Source organism: Rhopalosiphum padi, chromosome 3, assembly GCF_020882245.1.
Source record: "Rhopalosiphum padi isolate XX-2018 chromosome 3, ASM2088224v1, whole genome shotgun sequence".
Taxonomy (NCBI): Eukaryota; Metazoa; Arthropoda; class Insecta; order Hemiptera; family Aphididae; genus Rhopalosiphum; species Rhopalosiphum padi.
The window spans coordinates 80,889,601-80,904,608 of NC_083599.1; the positions used below are offsets into that span (position 1 = coordinate 80,889,601).

A 15,008-nucleotide genomic window follows, 5' to 3' on the forward strand; every position below is an offset into this window, starting at 1 on the left:
ATTTGGTAGTTAAAAATTTATAAATATTTTACTATCAAAAGCTAAGAATTGAAAATTTAATACTATGCTGTGCATAAGTTAAGCTTAGAATAATTATAAAAAAGTTTGAGGATTAGGTATTCAATTTAAAAAATTTTTACGAGTGTTTAAAGTTTTAATTTTAATTTGAAATCAAAAATACACGTGTTAAATAACGTTTTACTAATAAATAATTTTCGATTTTTGTTATTTTTAAAAAATTACTAAACGTAAGATCTTGAAACTTTTACTTAAATGTTAGAATTTGTTTCAAAATAGAATATATGACAATATTTAAGTATAATATATCCTAGACTGACAAATCATCTCCGTTCAGAATCGTTTTTCGTATACAATGATACCTATCATTGCATTCAGATTTAACCTACCTTAGCCGAGGTCCACCCCACCCCCTAATGTACAGCAGAGCGATACTCACTTACCCGCTTTTTGTCAAAATACTTGAAAATATAATACAAATTTCCTCATAAGTTATTCTCATAACGATTCAAAAACCAATAGAATACATAGGAAAAATTTTGTTTTATTGGCATTTGAAGTTCAAATATTGACAAAAATTCGTCAAAATCACGAATATTTGCAAATTATTTTTAATTTATAATTTATAAAAAATTTTGTGTAAGTAGCTAAGAGCCGAAAATTAGATACAAGATTTTCTATAAGTTTGGAGTACAATAATTATCCATAAACATTATATATAATATTTATTAAATTTAAAATTTAAAATTATTTTTTAGTTAAAAACTTATAAAACAAGGTTCTGCGTAAATATGTTATAATATTTAAATTACTATTATTTGAAAAAATACTTATTAGCAGAATATTGTATTGATTTTTTTTAATCCAATAAAAAAAAAACACATCATTGTAAAATTATACACAAGGTATAACTTTCAAATTATTTTGAACTAAATTTTTCTAGATTTTTGGGCTATGGAGACTCTATTGCAACTATTTCATTTAGCAATAGGATTGGTGAGTCCACAGTTCGCAAAACAATTTATGACACATGTAGAGCCCTATGGGAAGTTTTGCAGCCGATCTATATGCCCCAACCAACTGAAGAACAATGGAAACGAGTGGAAGAAAAGTATTGGCAAATCTGGAACTATCCAAATTGCATAGGTGCATTAAATGGAAAGCACTGCGTATTTGAAAAACCGCCAAAAACAGGCTCCATGTACTTTAACTACAAAAAAGAGTTCAGTATCGTCTTGTTAGCTCTTGTTGACGCAGATTATAAATTTATATCTGTAGACATTGGTGCTTACGGGAGGAATAGTGATGGTGGAGTTTTTAAATCATCATCCTTAGGACAAGCCCTTGCTAATGGGAGTTTAAATATTCCTCCACCAAAACCATTACCACACTCGGATGTGATCGTCCCCCATGTGATTGTCTGCGATGAAGCTTTTCCACTAACTCCTAATACCATGAGACCGTTTCCAGGGAAAACTCTAGAAAATAACCGAGACAATAAGGTTTACAACTATCGCCATTGTCGAGCTAGAAGAGTTGTCGAAAACGCATTCGGTATACTGGCGAAAAAGTTTAAAATCTACAACAGGAAATTCAACTTTAAACCAGAGCACATGGACATAGTTGTAATGGCGACCACAGTTTTACATAATTTTTTACGAAACGATAACTGTCATTGGCAGCCAGGTGAATTAGAAGAAACAACACCTACAAGAGGATTGAATAATTTTACTGGTGTTGGAGGAAACAATCCACGAGAAGCCTACAATATAAGAGAAAATTTCAAACAGTTTTTTGTGTCGGATAATGGTTCAGTTCCATGGCAGTGGGAAAAGGCGTGTACCTAACCTTGTATAAATAGTATAGCTCTCAAAATATTTGAACTTTTTTTTAATTATAATTACAGATAACAATATCAATAAACTAACTCTAACAAGAGTACCTAATAATGTATGTGTACTATCTACTATCGTATACATTTTTATTTTATAAACATATTACCTATATTTAAACAAGTATATACTAGCATTATAAAAATATAAAATATGATCTACAATTAATAATCATTTTAATATTTTCAAACATAACTGATAACAAAATAAACTTACCAGAAGTTCCAAGTGTTTTGGCTATTTCTTCCCATGCATTCCTCAGCAATCGCAAATCGGCGTGACCTTTTTCAGTGGGATCATAAATAAAAGTGTATCTACGTATGCACTCAATTAATAATTCGTCTTCCATATTTTAGCCAGTATAGGTAAATTACAATACTTTTTGTACAGACAAACAGAGAAACAGTATGCTATTATAATTATAATACAGTAAAACCTCGATAAGACGGAATCGCATGGGACCATGATATTTTTCCGTCTTGACGGGGTTCAAAAAATTTAATTTAATAAAATTAAAGATTACATATATGTATATTTATTTTAAACCAGTTGATACATAATACGTACAATTTATATTTTTAATTTAATTTTATATTTATACTTATTCATCTATATATTTTATTTATTACGTATTTATTTTTAGCCAGTATACATTAATAAATACATAATTATATTTTTTGAAAAAAATCGGTTATTGATTTTTGCTTTTTATTTTGTAAGGCGTCACGTTCCACACACTCCTTGGCTCTCGAAATCAAATCCAAAAGCTCACCGTTAGACACTGTGAGGGAAAATTTTTGTAGTTCCTGGAGGTAGCAGATAGCAGTTTTGTAATCTTTTACCATATTTTCTGGTTCTTCATATTGGTTTTCGTCGTTGTCTTCGTCTTTTTCACTTTCATTCTCAACCATGGATATAGCCGAATCATGGGTTTGCTGCGTCTCAAGTTGGCATCAATGTGCAGAAATTGTTCTTGGTCAAAATCAAGTGCAGCAAAGATATCTTGAATTTCAGTCAGGGCATTCTCATTGGGATTCACGTCCAATCCATCAATCAAGAATCCAGCTTTACGGAAACAATTTTGTACACATTCATTTTTTAAACTATTGCACGATAAAGAAATCCAATTTACAGCGTCTAACACAGTTATCGAAGTAGCAAGCTGGTGAACCGAAGTAGAACTATCAATTTTGCACACAAGCGACTGTAGCATAAATTTACGATAGTACGACTTAAAGGTGTAAATAACTCCTTGGTCCATCGGTTGAGAAACCGAAGTGGTGTTCGGGGGTAGCATATGAATTTTCACGTTAGACAGTTCAATGTAAGGATGACATGTCACATTGTCCAAAAATAATAAAATATTTCTGTTCTGTGATCGCATATCTGCATTGAAATATTGCAACCACTGTTCCATTATTTCAGCCGTCATCCAAGCCTTCTTGTTAGATTTCCAAGTCACAGGTAACAAAGCAATATTCATATTCTTAAAACAACGAGGTTTCATGGATTTGCCTATAACAAGAGGTTTCCTGATTTCACCTGCCATGCTCCCACACATTAATACAGTTAACCTATCCTTAGATTTTTTACCACCAACACACGCATCGCCCTTTATTACTAAAGACTTGGTAGGGATCCCTCTAAAAAAAAGACCAGTTTCGTCGGCATTATAAATGTCTTTAGCTTCATACCCTTTAATGAGAACTAAGAGTTTGCGTTTCCAATTTTCAACTGTATCTTGATTTACGTCATTTGCTTCTCCATTGATTTTTTTGCAGACGATATTGTGCCGTCGTTTGAACCGGTCAAGCCAACCGTTTGAAGCTTTAAAATCACTAATTCCGAGTTTTTCTGCTAATTTAGTGGCCTCTGTTTGTATAATAGGTCCAGAGATGGGCAAACTTTTCGACCGACAATTGATGAACCACCTGTATAAATCTCGTTCAACTTGTTCATATCCCACCGACACCACTCTTTTACTTTTACCAGAATTTTTACAACTCACCCACTGTTCCATTAGTTTGTCTTTATTTTTTATTGCCTCATAAACTTGCGTTTTTCCACACTTAAATTTCACCATAAGTTCCTTCACTGAAAGATTTTCATGTTGCTTTAACTCGATTAATTTTATTTTATCCGATAGCGTAAGAGTTGTTTTTTTCGACATTTTAAACGATAGACGGAAAACGCAACGACGCAAACGACACGAACGTAACGATATACGATTTGATACTGAACCAAGCAACTCAGATAATAATATTGTATAGGTAGTGTATACATATCAATTTTATTAGTTTTTAATGTCATCGTACGCGCTCGTATATCGATTATCTATGGGTATCGACAGTACGAAAATAAATTTATTACACGAAAATCGTGTTATATTTCCGTCTTAGCGAGGGTTTTCATCAACTTTCATTACAAAAACGTGTCCGTTTCCGGCTTGGCGAGGTTTCCGTCTTAGCGGGATAAAATTATATGTAATTTGAAACGGGACCAAACAAATATTCCGTAATACCGGGGTTTCCGTCTTACCGAAGTTCCGTTTTAGCGAGGTTTTACTGTATTAATATTGTAGCAGTAAGTACGTAGTTGGCTGTTGAACAGTTTCGTCCATACGTAAATTTTGCTCTAAACAGCAATATACGCGTCTGCTTACGTATACGTCACGTGTTACGACGGGACGTAACGTAACGTGTCGTAACCGGTGTGCGCTTGTTCATAAGAATTAATACTATCCAAAGCTTTCGATTTGACGGAAGTCGCGACGTGACGTAACGTAACGTATCTGGTGTACGCGCTGCTTAATAGATTTTAAAGAATATGTTCTGAATGCTTTGCCAAAATTGCTAGCATTATCAGTTACTGTATGTGATATTTTAGAGTTTTGAATATTATATGTATGAGTTATTTCATTCATAGTTTCTGTTATATTAAAATATGTACAACCAACAATACAACAGATCTGATTACTCATTTTAATATTATAATAGGTTGGTACCTACCTAATAAAATTATACGTAAATTATCTCATAAAGTCACCAACAAGACATTTTTGAATAATTTACTGTTATAGTGTTATCCAGTTAATAATAAAAATAAATTGTATACCATCAAAAGTTTGAATGTTGTCCGCCAGGGCGAGCATACTGCGCACATGCACGTCGCGTATAGAAAAATATGAAACACTATTAGATCAATATTTTACTTTCCAATGAAATATTTTTAATAAAACATGATTATCAATCGTTAAACACTCAAACATGAATTAATAATTATGACTTAAGAGTAGATAGAATTATAGTAAGTTAATAACTAAAGTTTTTATAAAATTATTTTTTTAATCGACAGAAATATATAGAACAATTTAATTTTTATATTGCCAACATTTTTTTTTAACATGTATTTTATTATTTGTAAATGTTAGTACCTTTATGTAAGTAATTATTAGTATGTGCATATAATTTTTCAGATTATTGATTTAACTTTTGCATACATTGTGGAAGAAATAAGGCCCTTAGTGACATGTGAAAAACCGGCATTCAAACGTTTTGTAAAAGGTTTATGTGGCCTCGATGATGCAATTTCTTTACCCGATCGCAGAGTTATTTCTAAGGAATTAAATAATAAGTACATATCATACATAACTATTCTAACTGATTTTATATGCACTACGGCTGATATTTGGTCTTGCAATATCAAAAATTACGTAGGTATGACTTGTCACTTTATTGATGAGCATACCTATGTGAGATATTCATATGTTCTTGGTTAGTAGTATGTATTTGTATGTTCTGAGCACTTTTTGGTAGGGAGATTTTAAAAAATCAAGTGGGACTTTCTCCGTTCAACCATTTTTTTCCCCTGTATATCATACATATTGGTTACATTGTATTTTTTTTAAAAAGTTATAAATTGTTTATTTAATCCACTTTAGTTCAGTTAGTAATAAACCTTCTTTTGATCAAGTTCTGTTATTTTTTGTTACAAAATTTTTTTTTTTTTTAGTAAGTGAATATTTTCAGTTTTAAAAATTTAGCAACAGTTTTTGCTCACTTGTTACTTTAGTATGAAACAATGTATATCCTGCACATCCACAATATACTACATTTTCATTAAGATTGAAAACATTCAATTTATTTCCACTAACTTCATCTCAAGATAAATACTCATTAACTGAATGCGGTTTTATATATTCAGGAAAAAAAGATATCGTTGAATGTTTTTGCTGTGGACTTATCTTACATAATTGGGAAAAAGATGATAATCCATGGATCGAACACTCAAGATGGAATCCGAAATGTATATATGTACTATTATCAAAAGAAAATCAGTTTATTGAAAATGTGATAAAAAATACGGTAATATTAACAACATTTGTGAATGTAATTGTGAATCTATGTCCTATGATACTGTTTGCTGAAAAATTGTATGATTCTAACTTCTAACTTTTTTATGCTATGATAAATAAATATTTATTATTATAATAAATGATTTAAATGTGTGAATGCATGATTTAATACCTCGTGAACATGTGGCCTAGTGGAATAACGCGTCTAGTTTAAATTAAATATGTTAATGTTTATAAAATTTCAGGTTCTATGGTTAAGTAAGTAGGTAAGTATAATAGCCCTTTACTCGCTATCTGACTTGGCCATATGTTCACATTTTTTTTTTTTTAAATGTCTAGACCAGGGGTCGGCAATCTTTTTTGATGGAAGAGCCAAAAGTTACAATATACAAAATTTTTCAGATTTTAAAGAGCCACTAAAAATGTTCGTAATTTTTTAAATATAATTTTATTTTTAAATTTTAATAGACATAATAATAACAAAATTAATTATTATAATATAATACATATATAATAAAAAAAACAGTTTTTAATAATAGAGAAACACATCAATGGGAGCAATGGCTTTGCATGTCTTTTGAAAGGTCTTTTAAATTTGGCTCATAACTTGTTGTTTTAAGTTTCAAGCACGACTCTAGATTTTTATTTGTTAGTTGGCTTCTTACTTTATTTTTTATTGTATTCATGCAAGAGAACGCTTGCTCACACGAATATGTTGACCCAAAAATTGCAAGCACTCCAAATGCCAACTTTTTCACTTCACTGTAGCATTCTGGAAGACTATTCCATGCGTCGAATATAAATTCCTAAATTATATTCTAGATAAATTCTCTATTTTCTTCAGTTCTTTTCCTTTTTTTATTAGATGCCATAATGACGCTGAAATAATGATTTTTAAATTTAATTTAATTAAATTCTATTGTATTTTATTATATTACATGTGTACACACCTTTCAAAAAATAATTTGCTTCTTAATAGTCTCTTCTCTATAATGAAACAATGAGTGAAAAAATAAAATATAGTGACGATACAGCCAAAAACCAGAAATTAAATTAAATTAAATTAACACGCACATGCAACGTAACGTCATCTGCGCTGTACGACTGACTGACGAATGTCAATTCGTCGAACAAAATAAGTCGTAAAATGATATCGTATTATTTTGGACTTTGTTCACGTTGTTAACTTCTTGTGACGGCGTATGACTAATTAGTTTTAGATAGCATCGCGATTATATTAGACTCTATAATAAACATTTTACAGCGATAAACTGTACTCCATGCAGGCCCTATCAAATTGTATAATATGTATTATTTCATATTTCCAAAAGCAACAAAAATAATATACTTTTTTTATAAAATATTGTTTTTGAACATAAAATATTAGTTTTTGTGTGTGTAGCTGGAGAGCCGCCACTTTAGACCGAAAGAGGAGCCACATGTGGCTCGCGAGCCGCACATTGCCGACCCCTGGTCTAGGCCACCACCACCCCCCCCCCCCCTCATAGGTTTAGTATATAATATGTAGAAGTAAATAAAAATTACTATTTTTAGCTAAGCTTCCTACTGATCATATTCATACTTCAAAACAATAGCTGTTAACTACATTTTTTTTTTTTTTTAATATTTTAGAAAATTATTGTTGTTCAAAAAGTGTTCACCATTGGTAGAACTCATCATTATATAATATGAATCCATCACTCGTTGTATCAAAATCAGTGTTCGATATCCGTCCTTTTAGCAAGAAAAGTGTGACGGTTGGACTTCTAGTTAATAAACAGATTACAATTATTATATTATTAGAATGTAAATTAACTAAAAAAGTTGTAACGCTTGATCTAGAACAGTGGTGCACATTAATGTGTGAAAACAATTTTAATACAATTATTAATAATTTACATACTCGATGTAAACATGTTAGAATTTCAGACAACTTTTTCTACTCTGTTAACGTAAACCAATCAACTATTGTTTTATATTCTAATGATAATTACATTAGAATTACACAAATACATTACACAATTATCTCATGTTGATCTTCATCGTTTAAAACAATTACAACATTGTATAGACTTGTATATAGTTGAAAAACAGAAAAAGTTGGAATCATACCAAAAAACATTCGATACAGCTTACGCGTTAATCAAGGCTGACGTAAACGGGTTACCATTGTCTTGTCAACGAAACGAGTTTACAAACCAATATATTCAAAATTATAATTTCAGCTATAGCAATATACGAAGTGATGATATTTCATTCATGTACGAGCTATTACAATTTCATTTTAATTCATTATCAAACATGATTTTGGAGGATTTAATAATATTGTAATAAAAATATATAAATATATATATATATATTTATGAATTATGATTTTTTCGAAGTATTTCACTATCGAAAAAAATATATCATTATTTATTAATACTGCTTATATAGTTATATATTAACTATTAATAATAATTTTTATATTATTTTTTTTATTTTAACCTATGAATGTATTATTATTTTTTTTTATTTAAATAAAATAGACATAATATATTGTAATCAAAGTTTTATTATTTATTAAATGATTCCCACCACTATTATAAACATAGTTTATTTATAATACATATCAAATACGTGTAATTTTTTTCTTCGAATCTTTCATGAAGCGGTCGAAAAGTGTTTGAACCAATTCGTTCAGCTCACTCGATATTGTTTGGTCCTTTACCTGATCGGTTATTGCAAGCTTCATCGAACATTCAGCATGTTTCCATCTGTAAAAAATATTCATACAAAAATTATTTTTATAATAATATCTTACTTAAAAAATAAATAACTATAGTATTAATGTATACTATAGTTATTTAGTTATAATCGAAGCGCGATAGTAAAATAATATTATTTATCATCTGTCCTTAGAATATAATGCTCAATGTTTTTCGTTTTATAATGTGACAACGTCCAATAGTCAGTAGATTTTTCATCAGCAGGTGCCTTTACAATCAAAATCCCGTCGTCTTGCCGAATGCTCATTGAATTTGTAATTTCGAGTGCAATTTTCTGATCTTTCATCATTTTTCCAATTTTTTCTCGATAAGAAACTTTTACAAAATCGTGAAAGAAATAAAAATTTAAGAAATGTTAATGTTAATGCATGGTTTAATAAAGAATACTCTGCAATGAATTACGATTTTACTATTGATTACAAAAATGATCCGATGGTTACATTAGGTGCAATGTCTATTGTTTGTCAATATTGTTTAGCTCTAAAATGGAAAGATGAATCTAAAGGAATGTGTTGTTCAAATGGTAAAATTAAATTAGTAGAGATTTGTCCCCCTCCTGAACCATTGAATTCTTTCCTTACATGTGATCATCCTAAACATGGAGAATTCAAGCTTAACATACGTCGCTATAATAATGCTTTTCAAATGACATAATTTAAAAGTCGTAAAATAGTTGAAGGTAATTTTATGCCAACTTTTAAAGTACAAGGCCAGGTTTATCATTTACTGGTGGACCACGATATCTTCACGAAAAGACACAAGAAGCAATGACCTATGTAAAAAATTATGGCAAACCTGACCTATTTATCACTGTAACATGTAATCCAAACTGGGAAGAGATTAAAACTAATCTTCATCCTAACGCACAGCCGCAAGACAGATATGACATAGTCAATAGGGTGTTTCATTTGAAAATTCAAAAACTATTGACTCTCATTAATAAAGCTAATATATTTGGTGAACCACGTTGTTTTATGTATACGGTCGAGTGGCAGAAACGTGGCTTACCACACATTCATCTTCTATTATGGCTTAAAAATAAAATAACACCAGACCAAATTGACAATGTGATTTCAGCAGAGTTGCCAAACAAAGAAGATGATCCATTATTGTTCAACTCTGTAGTCAGACACATGATTCATGTGGAGTTTTAAATACAAACTCTCCGTGTATGACGGAGGGAAGGTGCTCAAAAAAATTTCCAAAATTATTTCAGTTCAACTGGCGATGATGGTTACCCCAAATATCGGAGACTATCACCTGAAGAAGGCGGACGAATTGCTATAATTCGAAATAATGATATTGATAACAGGTGGGTAGTCCCTTACAACCCACTGTTGCTTAAAATATTTGACGCACACATAAACGTGGAACTGTGTAGCTCTGTAAAATCAATAAAATATATTACCAAATATATAAACAAAGGTGATCAAGCTACATTTAATTTAGACAATCGAAATGAAGTGGAACAATTTTAATCTGGTCGATACATACTCGTATTTAGTTCTGAAGCGGTTTGGCGTATTTTTTCTTTTGATGTACTCGAACGAGCGACTGCTATTATTCACTTGGCAGTTCACTTAGAGAATGGACAAAGGGTTTTTTTTACACAACATAATGTCAATGACATTGTGAACAATCCACGTGATACTACATTGACTGCTTTTTTCAAACTATGTGCTTAAGACGAATTTGCTAAAACCATAACATATGACAAGGTTCCAAATTATTATACTTGGAATCAATCTATCAAAAATTTCCAACGACGAAAACGAGGAACCCCCGTCGAAAATCATCGTGGGGTAAAAAAACTGATACCCTTGGCAGAGTGTATGTAGTTCATCCGAATAACAGTGAATGTTTTTACTTAAGAATGTGATCAAAGGTCCAATTTCTTTTGCAAGTCTACGAACTGTGCAAGGAGTGACGTACGATACATTTCAAGAAGCATGCAAAGCAATGGGTTTGTTAGAAGATGATTTACAATTGGAAAACACATTATCTGAAGCTACTGTATGTTTTACTTCACCGTCTATAAGATATTTATTTGCCATTTTGATAGTATTTTGCCAAGTAACAGACCCGATAAGGCTTTGGCAAGATCATCGTGCAAGTATGGCTGAAGACGTATTGTTTCGAAAACAAAAAGATTGTCCATCAGATGATATAAATTATGATGAAAATATTTTTAATGAAGCTTTACTTGAGTTGAAAAAAGTGGTGCAATCAGTTTCTGGCAAAAATATCACTGATTTTGGATTAATTCTATCGAACAATATAGATCTGAATACCAATACTGAATACTTGCGAGAGACGTCCTACGATAGTGTCCGTCTATTACAGGTCGTTCAAAATGAGAGACGTTTAAACTCTGATCAGAAAACGGTTTATGACGCAGTAATGACATCTATTTATAATTACGAAGGCAAAACATTTTTCCTTGATGCCCCTGGAGGTACAGGAAAAACATTTTTAATTAATTTATTGCTCACCAAAATAAGAACAGACAGAAAAATCGTTCTTGCTGTGGCTTCATGTGGAATTGCAGCTACTCTTTTAGAAGGTGGTCGAACTGCGCATAGCACTTTCAAGATCCCACTAAAAATGTCCTACGATGACACATCAAGTGTCTGTAATATATCCAAACAAAGCAACACTGCTCAATTGATGCGGGATTATGTATTCATTGTTTGGGACGAAGCATCCATGTCCCACAAAAGCTCGGTTGAGGCATTGGATAGAACCTTGCGGGTCTTACGTAATAAAAATACATTAATGGGTGGCTGTACAGTCTTATTTTCTAGAGATTTTCGTCAAATCTTGCCAGTTGTAGTAAGAGGAACGAGAGCTGATGAAGTCAATGCATCATTAAAGAGATCTTACATTTGGCCAGACATAACTAAATTGAAACTTAAAACTAATATGAGAATATTATCATCTGACCAAGGAAATAAAACTTTTGCTGATGCTTTACTCCGTGTTGGTAATGGTCAGTCACTGACTAGAAATGGTAAAATTGATCTGTCTGAGCTTTGTTTTTTGATGTCTAATTTGATGGACCTAATTGAAAATGTTTACCCAGATTTACCTAATATTTCGACTAAAACGCCAAGTTCGTTTCAAGAAAAAGCAATATTGTCACCAACTAACGATCAAGTCAATAAAATAAATGACATGATACTGTTAAAATTCAACGCACCAACAAAAGTTTACTATTCCATTGACACTCTTTTAGATGCAGAGGAGGCGATACATTATCCAACTGAATTTTTAGTTTCTTTATCACCTTCAAGGACCCCACCACACAAATTAATTCTAAAAATAGGGTCTCCTATAATTTTACTTCGTAACTTAAGTCCACCTAAATTATGCAACGGTACAAGATTACAAATAAAGTCTTTAAAAAACTGTCTGCTTGAGTGTATAATCCTTACTGGCTGCGGAGCTGGGGAAATGGTCTTAGTTCCTAGAATACCAATGATACCAACCAATTTGCCATTCCAGTTCAAACGGCTCCAATTTCCCGTGAAATTAAGCTTTGCAATGACTATAAGGCACAAGGTCAAACATTAAACGTTGCAGGTTTAGACTTAACCGTCCAGTGTTTTTCCCATGGTCAATCGTACGTAGCTCTGTCACGTGTCACATGCAAACAAAATCTATTTGTGATGGCCCCAGAAGGTGAGACACTTAACGTGGTGTATCCAGAAATATTTAATGCTTAAGACAAATTGATATAATTAACAAAAAAAATAAAAATCATACATCATACATCATAACGAAACAAATATATTCCACACGTATATATAAAATTATACTAAACAAATTAATCAAATTAAATATCTAATATAATTCATATCAAACTTTTCACATATTCCTAAACATATATAAATGTACTGAAATCTAGCAATAGCAAAGCATTGCCAGGTCAGCTAGTACGTAATAAACGTTGAAAATGTCTATAAGGCACACAGGAAATTTTAAAGAAAAAATAAATCTATCATTTACTGTGAGCATTTTAATACTTAATATTTTGAATATTTCTTAGATATTATCCTCGTCAAATTTAACAGGGATTTTCAAATCATCCGGGAGAATAGTCTCTATATTTTTTATTTCCGATAGCAATTGGTCGGGTGTTATTATAAACGCATCTACTATATTATTTTGTACGTTTGAAATTACTCTTTGCAACCTACTTATAAACATGTCCAATTGAAATATAGTGTTTTCTATTAGAGTTATTGAACTCAAAATAATAATTTTTCTATTTTCGTTAGCTATCTCAACAACCATTTCGTTCAAATTGTTCTCGATTTGTTTCAAATTTGCATCAAATAATTTTTTATTTTCATTAAATGATGTAACAGAATCGTTAAAATTAATTATTGTACTTTTTAGTATATAGATATCTGATCATGAACAATACGCGTAACATTTTTCTGATCGTTTTCTAATTTATTGATCGAACTATCATATTTTCGTACATCGTCAGCATCAGCTATTCCATATATCCACTTGAACACCGTACGTTTTGTTATGTCTACTCATTTGTACAATTAAATTGATCTCGTTTTCCAATATATTCGCGTGTTTTTTTAATTGATACACGGTTACAGAGATATCTTTAAACGCAATTAGTTCAATTGACTTTAACATATGCATAATATTTCTAAGACTGCTGTTTAAAAATTTTAAATCCATGTACGTATTTATTGTCCAACTACTTCCGCAAGCTCTACCATTACCTATGAGTTCGTACTGCAAACCCGGGCTATCGCTGGTTGATGTCAATTCGAACAAGCCTTCCTTATGATTACCAAACGTGGTCGAAATTTGAATGGTATAAATAACAACAGCAGTATTTGATAAATTATCTTCTCTATATCCATTTTAACTTAACTATGTTTTTTAAAACAATAAATTCACAGCCCTGATTATAACATTTTTTATACTTATTTTATGTAGGTATTATATGTTTAAAATTAAAATAAGTAAATACACCATTATTTATTAATCAAAACTATTTAAAATGTTGCTAATATTTATTTAGGAGATTAAATTATCGTACAAAAATTGTTTCATGTCACTTATATGTTACAACGTAAAATACGCAACACTTATACTAAAAAATCTATTTAATCGTAATGAAATTATTATTTTACATGTATTTTAAAAAGTAATTGGGTTAGAAATATAAATCGAGTTCTGGTGAATAATAATTTGTATGCTTAATTTATTGGTTAATATTTTTAAGCAAACAGGAGCTTTAATTAAAAAATAGGTTTGCGACTTGCGAGCTGGTAGCGAGCCAGCGTACCGTATAGAATTCACGGGCGACAATTTACGTAACGGCCTGTAATGACGTTTGACGCGAAACGTTCAGAACGACCGTCCGTGAAATAATAATGTACCTCTCCCGCGATTACAACACGTGGACCCTGTCGCGTACACGATGGGCGTGGTTACGGCCTACCGCGACGGCGGCGATATGGAATTCAACGCCATCTCTTGAGCGTTGTATACGTTATAGTTTTGGTGTGGCGTCCTCTTAACATATGATGGTTACGTGGTTAAAATTACAGATATTAAAGGAGATACAATTGTTGGACAGTATTTTACCAATAAAACAGATTTATTTGTAACACCATTAAAATCTTCATTACTAAATATATTTATTGTGGATAATCTATCGGAGTGTACAAAACAATGGAATAAAGATTTTGTAAGCAAAAAACTCATTATTTTTAACTTTGAAAACAAATTAATAGCTATGCCTATAATTCATAATCTATAACAATAAAAATAATTAATTGTAAATAAATTTTATTTGAAATTGTAAATATAAAGACTTATTATGTTGTTAATTTATTTTGTATAAAAAAACATTTTTTGTACAATTACTACTATAAGTATTAATTTCAAATTGTATATCTTATTTATTATTCTTCTAATTAAAATTGCTCACATAATTAT

At 30.9% G+C, this 15,008-nt stretch overlaps 4 protein-coding genes and 1 pseudogene across 4 annotated transcripts; 3 read left to right on the forward strand and 2 right to left on the reverse strand.

Annotated features, from left to right (window-relative positions):
* Window positions 1-980: 980 nt before the first annotated feature.
* On the forward strand, window positions 981-1,865 carry LOC132926115 (uncharacterized). Its single transcript, XM_060990455.1, has one exon. The coding sequence runs from the start codon at window positions 1,086-1,088 to the stop codon at window positions 1,863-1,865; it is 780 nt and encodes a 259-aa protein (XP_060846438.1). The 5' UTR covers window positions 981-1,085.
* Window positions 1,866-2,748: 883 nt separating this feature from the next.
* LOC132926116 (tigger transposable element-derived protein 4-like) lies at window positions 2,749-4,080 on the reverse strand. Its single transcript, XM_060990456.1, has one exon. The coding sequence runs from the start codon at window positions 4,078-4,080 to the stop codon at window positions 2,749-2,751; it is 1,332 nt and encodes a 443-aa protein (XP_060846439.1).
* A 5,719-nt stretch (window positions 4,081-9,799) lies between these two features.
* LOC132926117 (uncharacterized) lies at window positions 9,800-10,186 on the forward strand. Its single transcript, XM_060990457.1, has one exon. It carries the CDS (start codon window positions 9,800-9,802, stop codon window positions 10,184-10,186), a length of 387 nt encoding a protein of 128 aa, XP_060846440.1.
* A 703-nt stretch (window positions 10,187-10,889) lies between these two features.
* LOC132926118 (uncharacterized) lies at window positions 10,890-12,605 on the forward strand. Its single transcript, XM_060990458.1, has one exon. It carries the CDS (start codon window positions 10,890-10,892, stop codon window positions 12,603-12,605), a length of 1,716 nt encoding a protein of 571 aa, XP_060846441.1.
* Window positions 12,606-12,935: 330 nt separating this feature from the next.
* On the reverse strand, window positions 12,936-13,924 carry LOC132926119 (uncharacterized; annotated as a pseudogene).
* Between the last annotated feature and the right edge of the window lie 1,084 nt (window positions 13,925-15,008).